This window comes from Doryrhamphus excisus, chromosome 17 (assembly GCF_030265055.1).
Source record: "Doryrhamphus excisus isolate RoL2022-K1 chromosome 17, RoL_Dexc_1.0, whole genome shotgun sequence".
In the NCBI taxonomy this organism is placed as follows: Eukaryota; Metazoa; Chordata; class Actinopteri; order Syngnathiformes; family Syngnathidae; genus Doryrhamphus; species Doryrhamphus excisus.
Window position 1 is genome coordinate 16,304,353 of NC_080482.1, and position 10,806 is coordinate 16,315,158.

The 10,806-nt window shown below is 45.8% G+C and overlaps 2 protein-coding genes across 2 annotated transcripts; both read right to left on the reverse strand.

Annotated features, from left to right (window-relative positions):
• Window positions 1-1,569: 1,569 nt before the first annotated feature.
• LOC131105687 (protein rapunzel-like) lies at window positions 1,570-7,250 on the reverse strand. Its single transcript, XM_058054076.1, has 4 exons — window positions 7,233-7,250; window positions 6,096-6,173; window positions 4,314-4,384; window positions 1,570-3,093 (listed from the first exon to the last, which is right to left on the reverse strand). The coding sequence occupies exon 4, from the start codon at window positions 3,064-3,066 to the stop codon at window positions 2,383-2,385; it is 684 nt and encodes a 227-aa protein (XP_057910059.1). The 5' UTR covers window positions 3,067-3,093; window positions 4,314-4,384; window positions 6,096-6,173; window positions 7,233-7,250; the 3' UTR covers window positions 1,570-2,382.
• A 530-nt stretch (window positions 7,251-7,780) lies between these two features.
• LOC131105685 (uncharacterized) lies at window positions 7,781-10,785 on the reverse strand. Its single transcript, XM_058054074.1, has 4 exons — window positions 10,094-10,785; window positions 8,846-9,127; window positions 8,667-8,748; window positions 7,781-8,536 (listed from the first exon to the last, which is right to left on the reverse strand). Exons 1-4 carry the CDS (start codon window positions 10,503-10,505, stop codon window positions 8,089-8,091), a joined length of 1,224 nt encoding a protein of 407 aa, XP_057910057.1. The 5' UTR covers window positions 10,506-10,785; the 3' UTR covers window positions 7,781-8,088.
• Between the last annotated feature and the right edge of the window lie 21 nt (window positions 10,786-10,806).

Genomic DNA, 10,806 nt, shown 5'->3' on the forward strand with positions numbered 1-10,806 from the left:
TCCTCCTCCTCCTCGTCTAACCTGCACCAAAAATAAACCATGACGCAAATCTTGCAAGATAAAGACACCTCGGTGATGTTTTCTCACGGTATATAATTTGTTCACAAAAACGGTTTCATGTGCATGAGATGTGAAAACAAACACATTGGGGAGGGGGGGGGGGGTGGGGGTGGATGTTGGGGGGGTTGCAATCTGCAGCCAAATCAGCATTTTCCAGTTTAGACTGAGTGGAACCAGTTGGGCTGGTACGTGAGTGTTTCTTAAAGATCATGTTATATTGCAGCGGGTGTCGGGTTAAATGATTAGAAATAGAAATATGTCATTTTAATATTTACATTTTCTATTTCGATTTGATTTTAACATTGTGAGAAAAACCAAGGTGGGTTTAGTACGTGGTCGTGCTGCGTCTAGGACTTGTGGGCCTCAGGGAAAACAGGTGGATTGTATTGTAAGAAGTCAATAACCGGAGTATTGGCACACTCTGGTGGACAAATAGGGTAATGCAGTGGCGTCCTGTAGTGTAGAAGCCAATACAGTTAATGATCATTGGCGCTCTCTAGTGGACAGATGGGGTAACTGCAGCGGTGCTGACTGGATGCAAGGGTTGCTTTGATATTTTGTAGTTACAGTACTAACAATATGACTTTATTGTTGTGATTTTTTTTTTACATTTCTGCAGTTTATAAATTATAATGAATATAATATATATATAATTCTTGTATTTGTAAAAGTTATCATGGTTATGACTTTATTTCCTTTCTTTCTGTATGCTGTTAGAATGACATTTCCCCAAATTACGAGTTTACTCTTGTAAAAATGTGAATTTTTTTTTTGGTTAAATTACATTTTTCTCTTCACTTCTTTATTTTATTCTCCTAAAAGGTCTTTTTTTTTTTTTTTTTTACAATTGATCTTATTTATATTATTTTTTCCCCAAATATTTAAACGTTTTGTAATTTTCTTTCTTTGTAATGAGTATTTTTTTGCCCAATCAATTTTTTTTTAATTACAGCTTTCAGTTGCAAGTATTTTTTTTTCAACCTTGTTACTAAAAGCACGTTACTTCCCTTGATATTTCATAAAATTTACTTTTTTCTCTAAATATTTTGACTTTATTCATGTAAAACCTACCGCAGATTTTCCAATTTTTGCTTATGTTTTTCAACAATTCCTGTTAAATTCTATTTTTAGAATGTGCCGTGTGCTTTGCACACCCCTGCAATACACTAGGTACGCCTACCCTCTAGTGGACTAACCGTGTAACTGCACCACCTGACCTTCATTCGTGGTCTGGAACGGCTGAGAGAAGTCAGTTTACTGTACCCTAGATGTTTATTATATCCAAAAATAAACACATCTACAAGGCTTACGTCAGAACCAGTCCATGAACTTGTTCTCTGAGGTAATTATGCTATTTTTGTCCCAGTCCCATTTTAACCTCCTCCTCCTCGAAGATCACTGTGGTGTTTGTTAAAGTTGGTTTTGAGGAGTACTTTGTCAGGTCTGTTGCAGTACAATAAACCTCAACATGGATGATGCGTTCAGGAACGATGCGTTGACAAATGACTCCCATCAGCGGCATTGATCATATTTATTTTGATATGTATTGAAAGCGGTGCGTACAAACATGCATAAGGAGCCAAAAGAAAACATGACACAAAATAGAAAAGATTTCTAGCCATCATTTGTATACTTCTATACTCTGTGGGATGTTGATCATGTGGGAGGGGCGTGGCCATGACCGAGTAACAAAAAATTTGGCCACAAAAGCTAATGAAGAAAAAAACCCCGACATTGAGGCACCGCTGGCTGAACTTAAAATGCTGTCAAAATGGCGGCTGTGTAGTGCATGTATGTGGTATATATATACACGTGTAAAGTGCACATCCAACAAAATGAAAGTAATCACATTCAACCCCTCAATGAGCTCAAATGCCCATCTTTTAAATGACAAACAATGGAAGGAAGTAATTATGTAGTGTTTCACTAAAGCTTTACGGTGGAGATAAGTAGTGTAACTGTTGGTGTTGCTGCATGGTTAGACATTTAGGAGCTCCGTGGGGATTATACACACAACACTTCTATGGAGAACCTATGAGTGCGTGTTTTTGGCTTTGCTGACGATGATGCTTTTTTTTTCTTCTCAGTGAGGGTCTAATATCCTCCAACACCCCATTTTTGTAGCGCATGGGTGGTCCTAAACATGACGGAGACATAATCTTAATGTGTTGTCCTTGTGGGAATATAAAGTATGTTCTCTGAAGGCCACAGAAAGCGTGAGTTGTAACAAAGAACTCCAGTTAGGATGGCGGGTGGTCCCAAAGGGCTTCCAGAAGGAGAAAAAGGGGACGTAGGGGGAGGAGTCACATGTGGAATGTGGTCTCAGTGGCACATGCGGAGCGCCTGCTGCATCTTCTCCTGAACGTGCTCCATCTTCTCGGCCCACTCCTCGCTCAGGCCGGCGTCATCGTCGCCGATGACGGCGGCATAGCCCATGAGGGCGATGAGGCCGATGCAGAAGAGGTAGGTGAGGCGCGTGCACAGGCGCTCCATGGTGCGTCGGTCGCCTCCAGAGTGCTTCAGGTAGACCTCCAGGATGGGCCGGCTGAAGAGCTTGCGCTTGCCCACCACGCCGTCGTAGAGCGTGTGCAGGTTCTGGTCGCCGAGGTCGTTGGCGTAGCTCTCCATAAAGTCGTCCTTTTTGCGCTCGCTGTGTTCCGGCCGCGCCTCCACAAGCTCCATGAACTTCCTGAATTGGTTCTTCAGGTTCTCCTCCACCGGGCAGTACTGGCCGTCCAGCGTCTCCTTCTGGATCTCCACGAGCGCCTTGCGGTTCTTGTGCGAGAGCTCGTCCAGCGCGCGGTTGACCGAGCCGAACTCGCGCTTGAGTGTGCGGATGTCCTCGTCATCGATGTGGTGCAGCACCACGCGGATCAGCGAGCCCGCCACGCCAAAAATGGGGTTGACCACGGCGGCGGCCGAGGAGATGGTGGCCACGCACTCCAGCACTTTGACCAGGCCCTGCTTGAGCTTGGCCCGGTCCTCGATGATCTCCTCTTCCATCATGGCGGCCAGGGAAGGCGGTGGCACCGGCTGGAGGGAGGGAGGGAGGGGGGGAGGGACAAGAGGGAGGAAGAATGCCGTTTACGAGAAGCAAATCGGCAAGCTTGGCAGGGCGTTGCATCAACATCAACCTTCTGACTCATGCAGACAACGTACTAGACAGGAAGTTGAAAATAGTTCATCTAGCCACTGTAGGAGCCATTTATGCTACATTTGGGAATAAATCCCCTGCTTTGTTTTGGAGTAATCAAAGTGCTAGAATAAAACCATTGAGGGTTTTTACTCCATGTAGCAACGGTCACGTAGCTTCTGGATGCAGGGAATGTCCACACGCATGAGCACGTTGGAATGAACGTTGTTTTTTGTGTACAAGTGAAAGCAACCAATGTCCAAGGAGGCAAATAGATCTAATAGAGGGGGTCAAAGGGGGGGCAATGGTGTGTGTGTGTGTGTGTGTGGTAACCTCCCTTCACCCTAAATCCATGCACTTCCACCCCTTTGTACCCAACACCTCCATACCCCCACCAGTGGTCAACCAATCAACCAATTGCAGCACTTCCATTACACCCAAAGGCAGCATAAAATGGCTCCTATAGACAGTACATGGGAAGACTGGCTTTTCCAGCTTTAAGGGTCTCCGTGGTGTCTTTGGCTGCAACTTCCTGAACCACACTGCTTCCATTTAGCGCAAATGTCACATGGCCGATTACATCGAATGCATCCTGCGTCACAGTGCGTATTAACGGTTAAACATTAAAACCAGATAGGAGGAACAAAAAGCAAAGCAGCTGCTAATGGACTTCATTCATTTTCTACCGCTTTTTACTCACGAGGGTCGCGGGGGTGCTGGAGCCTATCCCAGCTGTCTTTTTGGGCGAGAGGCGGGGTACACCCTGGACCGGTGGCCAGCCAATAACAGGGCACATATAGACAAACAACCATTCACACTCACATTCATACCTATGGACAATTTGGAGTGGCTAATTAACCTAGCATGTTTTTGGAATGTGGGAGGAAACCGGAGTACCCGGAGAAAACCCACGCATGCACGGGGGAGAACATGCAAACTCCACACAGAGATGGCCGAGGGTGGGATTGAACCCTTCTTAGCATATCTACAGTACCTATGTTGCGGTACAAAATATTTGGACACCCCTGCTTCAGTGCATCCCCCCCCCTCCAAGTGTTGCATTTACCACACACTTTCACTGAGGATTCACCCACACGCCACAGACGATGGGTGAGCTTACATCTTTTCCTCGAGAGCTCCCACAGGAAGTGAAAGACGTGTCCCCCCGCGCTGTCCGACTCGACTAAGGAGCTGCAACGACACAAAGCAACCATAAGATGAGGACACCAAAATGGCAAAAAAAAAAAAAACGCAGAAGCAGTGAACCGTGACGTGTGTGTGTGTGGGGGGGAGGGGCGGGGTTGGGCTACAGTGCCGTAGCAAGAAATAATAATAATACATTTTATTTGTATAGCGCTTTTCAAGATACTCAAAGACACTTGTTAACAAGCATCAGAGAGTTTCAGCACCGGGCTGCTCTCCGTGTGCGTCTACGGGCTCGGCTGATAGCTCCTCAGGAGGGTGTGAGCGTCGACTAGCGGCGGCCAAGAGACAAAGAACGACTCAGCGAGCGCGCACAAACACAGGACTTGTTATGCAACACACTCCTGAATGTGTCGGGGTGTTTGAAAGGAGGTCTTAACGTCGTAAGAGGATTGTAACATGACCACAACGCACACGGACATGCATGCGGCAGCTTCGTGTCATAAGCAGACATGTCCACTAGAGGGGGCACACATGGAAACACTCATTTCAGCACCACAAGTGCACTGAAAGCACATTAACTTAACCCTTTCGCTGCTGTATAAAATTAAATTACACAAAATTACACCAATAATGTTTGGCATGTTTGTCTGAAAGCTGTCATAACTTCTTACTTGTAAGATACCAACAACAAATGACATGTGCTTTAGTAACATAATTGTTTTCTTCTTTACGCAGACGATGCCCTATGAGAGGATGTTGTGTCCCAGTGCCACACAATGCAGCATCATTCAAGATGGCAGGTATTTAAAGTGAGCTACCTATAAAAAAAAAAACACACAGTTTGGTCATTTGTATCTGCAAATACTTGTGTGGATCCCCCCCTTGCACAAATAATAGAGATGTGAGGATGTTTTCCCCAACATTTTCTTTATTTATTCCACATACAGACTAGCTAGCTCACACACGTGTCAGTTCACTGCTGTTTAAAACCAAAACAAAGCATCAATCTCAACCAGGAAGTGCTTTGTTCCTTCCATATAAAGTAGACATGTAAACATATTTTTAGCATTAAGTGACTTTTATTTATCATACATTCACTAGCTTTGAAAGCCTTCTTCGCCTTAGTTTAAAAGCAAAACAAACCAACCAGGAAGTGAGGAGCCGCTGTCACCTGTCACCGCGCACCCGGCGGCCATCTTAAAAGATTCCCGGCCAAGCACAGCTCGGCTAAAATAATCAAAAATAGCCGTGTAAACGATATAAACTCGCCTTAAAAGTTCACGATATGTACTTGTATTGACTTTTCAACGCTATATTTGTGCTTATAGTGGGATTTGGGTGTCAACTAAGGCAGATTTCAGTCAGCTTGGGAAGCAGTTTAAGTAAGGAAGCACACACCCTAAGGGGCTAATACAATGCAAATAACTACGACGGCAAATGCTTCAGTTGAACAATGGAGTGTCTTCCGGATGAATTTAAGTGTCTTCAAACATTAAAATAGCCAAACATCCGCTTTGGTGAGAACTGAGGATCAGGAAGGCGTCGTCCTTCCGTGCTCTGGCTCCCTCTAGCCGCCCCTCCATGTTTGCTTGTCAATGCACTGGCCTAGCCCTGACTGCTTCAAAAGGCGACCAAGTCACCAAATTAAACCTGAAAACCGTCCATTCTTGTCCTCAACGCCGAGTGTACAGTCTCTAGGTGTGATCCCAAGGAATATTGGGCACCGTTGGCCACTGGGGAAGCCATGAATTCCTACCTTTACTTGGTGGTTCCACCTATGACAGCTTCTCCAATGGCCCAACCTCGACTGCCTCCTTCTTCTTCCCAGCAATCCCTGCAAAAAGGACACTTCCATGTTAGTTCAACATGTAGGGGTGATCATATTGGAATACACCATTATTTAAAGGCCCAGAGATGCCCCCAAACCCCTAACATTGGTATTTGGGGTCTAATAAATCCAATGTCCAAAATGCTATTTAAAAATGCCACGTCATAGGTCTTGAATATGAAACCCCTCTCCCCACGTTTACAGTTATCTCCCCCTTTAAGTCCAACTTGTTTTGGTCCACCCTCCAGCCAAGCAATTCAAACCAAGACGCTATTGTCAGTCTGCGCCCAGCTGAGCTCAAAGAAGACTTTTAACCAGCCTATAAAGCTCCGCAGCCTCTTTGGAAGATGACAAACGGTCCTTTCATGATATTTATCGGCTCGAAGAGACATTTTTCCTGTGGTTTGGACATTTTAAAATAGAAGGATAACGATGTCAAACGAGCAAAAGTGAATAGAAACCGGTGGATGCAAGCGTACCTCTCCAAGAGTGCACAGGTGCACCCAGATGCAAGTGGAACTACCCAGTGGCTTATAGTGAGTAAAAAAAAGACAATCCCATTGTAAAATTGTAACATTTTGTCAAAACTATCATCACACTTAAGAATATTACGCCAATTGTCACGGAAGTCTGTCTGAAAGCGCACCACTGTTGCGCTAATACATGGCACCGCATCTTAAAATGCTGTTGACTTATCTTTACGCTATCAGACTGTTTAAATATACGTGAAATGCAATAACATGGCTGCTCAGGGATCATTTAACATGCCCAACAGCCGTGAATAATGAGATATCATGGAGCCTTTTAGTGCACACGGTCAGTGCGCGCAGCCTGCAAACAACCATCTGTCCCTTTGTCCACGCTCTGAAAGACATAACATGAATCTTGTGCTACCGAAACGTCCTCAAGCAAGCACATTAATAAATCCTCAGCCGGAGAGAAGTGAATCCACTGTCAATTGGGCGTATTTTGCCCTAAACACCCCCCACCACCCCGTCCCGCATGTAAATAAGGAGTTGTGCGCCCTCTGAAGCAAATTGGTGAATGTTGCGCAGTATCTCTCACCTAAAAGCGACTAAGAAGCGTATGCTACTTCGTCCACGCGTGTTCAGACGTGACAAGTCCGATTCTTCTCGCTCAAATCCACTCGCATCTCTCCTCCGAGCGTTGGTAGCACAAGCAGAGCGCCCCCTGTCGGCGCTTTCTTACCAGATGGAAGAAAAAGGTGATAAATACACAAAATCCTTGTCTATTTGTTAAAAAATCGAGCAAGTGAAAGACATGTGCTGCCTACCGACGTGTGCACGTCACATTCATCAGCATTCACCCCCATAACAGCTGTCTCTTGGATCCTATTACAAGTCTTATACACACAAACAGGCCTGCAGTAACGTCAGCTGTCTGCATGCATTTGTAGGCCTTTTAAGCTCACTCTGTATCTGCTTGAAACCCATAACTGTGTCTGTAACAAAAAATTCAACATGTTTTTCTTTGCGTGCTCATTAAACAATGAATAAATGACTACATGGTGCAAACGTCTGCTTGTTTTGTGTAGAAAAATGTGCATGATGCAAGTAAATCCCCAACCAAAATGACAACATCACACAATAGCATGTATTTAATGAGATTTTTATTCAACACCACCACCACCGTCTTTTAGTACCACCAAAAAGATGTTGAGCTAAGAAGAAGTCAGTTGGCCTCAGCTGCAATTGCGGCTCTTGCACGCTAGGGGCGCTGTAGTGCCAGTGAGTGAGGGGAAAAACAACACAGCCTCGATTATTATAGTCAGGGAAAAGTATTTGGACAGGTGTTGACTGCAGTAGGAAGAGATGATAAGGCTCCTCATTAGTGCTCGTCAACTGGATCCATAACCAATAAATATTGTACCTTACAGTGCATAAACATCCTCGGTCTTGCATCAACTACACATAATTCCTCCCAGTCCTCCACTGTCGGCGTACGAGTTCACCTCATCCTGTGCTTCTCCTGGAGGCTCTGGAGGCTCTATGTGCTGCAGAGGGTACTGCGAGGGTTCGGTCTGGTGCAGAGCCATTTTACGTGCGTAGTAGTACCTCTTGGAGGAGGCTCGCCACGCCTCCCTCTGCTGGGCCTGCGACTCCTGAGGTAACGTGGATATGGGCGCCCGCTTCTTTTTATTCCCGAAGGCGAGGCAATGCGAAGAGGAGGTGGAGGCGGCGTAGTGGGGAGCCGTCTGGTGGTGGAAGGGGCCGGGGCGCGCCAGGAGCGACTGCTGGCGGGCCACTTTGCGGGCGTAGTATCGCCTGGAGGCCGCTCTCCATGCCGCCCTCTTCAGCCGCTGGGCCTCCTCTGATAGCTCCGCCATGGAGACTCGCTTCTTCCTGTTCCTGAGGTGATTGACACAGGTGAGCATGTCGGCTAACAATACTTCACTAGCATCTATTGACAGGCTGTGAGTAGGCAAAAATGTCATTTCATTTGTCGTGATTGCAAGACTTTCATGATTAAAAATCCCACCTCAGTTGCTCCGCCTCTGTCATCTGGTGTGCGACTGAATCCACTTCCCCGTAGTTCATCCCGTCCATGCGCTCCAGTTGGTCTAAAAGAACCACAACAATCCACGGTCCAGGTCATTTTGGTATACATACAAAAAAACAAGTATTCATTTTCAATCCCTGGTCACCAGGGGGCGCTACCTTCATCCCAGCAAAGACCGCTGTCTCGCTCCTGGTGCTCCCTGAATCTCTCCTCGCTCATCTCCCACTTGATGAGCACAGAGTCGATGTCGCACGGCTCCTCTTTGACGGCCACGCCGCTGGAAGACGCCGACGGCGACTTCCTGGAGTCCTCTGACACGCCCGAGGGGTCTGCCGAATCCAGCTCCGGGACCAATCGGCTCACGGGAGCAAAGGGGAGACTTGCCGACGCCTCCTGGCTCAGGGGGGGCACGTGTGAAGGTGGATTGGCAAAGAGGCCCACTGTGGGTGGAGGAGGCAGAAGGGTTTAAACCAGGGGTGGACAAACTTTTTGACTCGCGGGCCGCATTGATATAACAAAATTTCCGGGGGGGGGGGGGGGGGCAGACTATATATTTTACACGTAACAGTCCACCTGGTATTATTGTATCTGTAAAATTGTCATGCAATCTGCTATTATTATTTATTATTTTATATTTAAATATTTTAAAAATAATAAAATATTATAATAATTAAAATAAAATTAAAATAATAATTATATTATTATTATGTAAAATATGCAAATATAACATTATTATATATATTTAATATAATAATTAGCATTAATATAATAAATATAATAATCATAATAGTAATAATAATAATATAATAATTATTATTTTAATTTTTATTATTATTATGTGCTTGTGTCTCTTTTTTCAGGAGCACTTTGTAAACAACAGACCATGTCAAACAACGAAATTGATACAACCATCAAAAGGTTGGCTCAGGCCATGATGCCAGGTTGTATGTTGACTTTAAATGAAATACTTTGGAAAGATTGGACGGGCCGTATTCAAACACTTGGCGGGCCGGATGTGGCCCCCGGGCCGTAGTTTGCCCACCCCTGGTTTAAACGCTTTGAGTGTCTATCCAACCACTACAGCGCACACATAATGTATTTACTATTATTAGTACCATTAACATTGACATTTAGCAGGGCATTAGAACATTAGAAAATCAGTAGATGGAGTGTATTTCAGTACTTTAGGGGGTGTCCAATTGCAAAAATAAACACATAAGTGTATTTGATGTCCAATTATAACAATAAACATTTGTAAGTGTACTTACTGGTGTCCCATTACAACAATAAGCACATACACCCAATGATTTCTAAATAAACAAGAGCGAGTATTTAAGGGTACCGAACAATATACGACATAAAACAATATAAGGTGAGGACATAAAAGGTACATAATGCCAACTTACAAGACAAACTCAGTTCACAGTGCTGCTGCTGTTGTTGTTGCTCCTGCTCTCCGACTTCCGGTTCTGTGTCCCCGCCTTCGGCCCGCTCTTCCGCGGCCTGTCTCTCACCTGTGGCGGACGAGATGACCTGCTCGCGCTCGCTTCCGGAGAGCAGCGTGCACGCGCAGCCGCCGCCGCCGCACCGGCGCAAGGTGTGTGCCTCGCGCTCCATCTCGCGTAGCCTACCCTCGAGACGCTGGATCTCTTTGTCCCTGTCGGCCACCATCCTCTGGTACTCCCGACTGCGGCTGCTGTTGACCCCGTAAAGCACGTTTAAGATGGAGTCCACGGCGAGCCTTATGGCGTTCTCCACCACCAGCGCCTCCTCGTCGCGGAGGTGCGAGTGGAGGCTGGTGCTCTGAGCTAAATTCATTTTCTCTTGTGTTTGTTTGTCAACGGGCAACCGCTAGCAGTAGCAGACAAGCTAACAGGGGAAGCTTTCGCGGACAGGCTCGCTAAAGTCACATTTAACTCACGAATCCGAAGCTTCTCGTCGACTGTAAACTCTACAATTAAAAGCAGAAGCCTCTAAATTGTTTTAAAACAGTTCCTTTCCGTCCACTTTAGACGCTGCCATCTCGCCACCTCCTGCCACCGTCAGTTGATTCTTCACCGTCATCAAGTCACTGCGGTTAAGTCAACACAGCGCCAACTGGCGGACGGGAGGAGTAAGG

Bases quoted from the DNA above. Each gene is read 5' to 3' on its own strand.
- LOC131105687 (XM_058054076.1), bottom strand. From the start codon at position 3,066: ATGATGGAAGAGGAGATCATCGAGGACCGGGCCAAGCTCAAGCAGGGC.
- LOC131105685 (XM_058054074.1), bottom strand. From the start codon at position 10,505: ATGAATTTAGCTCAGAGCACCAGCCTCCACTCGCACCTCCGCGACGAG. The intron at 9,128-10,093 runs GTAAGTTGGCAT...CTCCACCCACAG, and splicing joins CTGTGAACTGAGTTTGTCTT to TGGGCCTCTTTGCCAATCCA. The intron at 8,537-8,666 runs GTGGGATTTTTA...CAATCACCTCAG, and splicing joins ACAGAGGCGGAGCAACTGAG to GAACAGGAAGAAGCGAGTCT.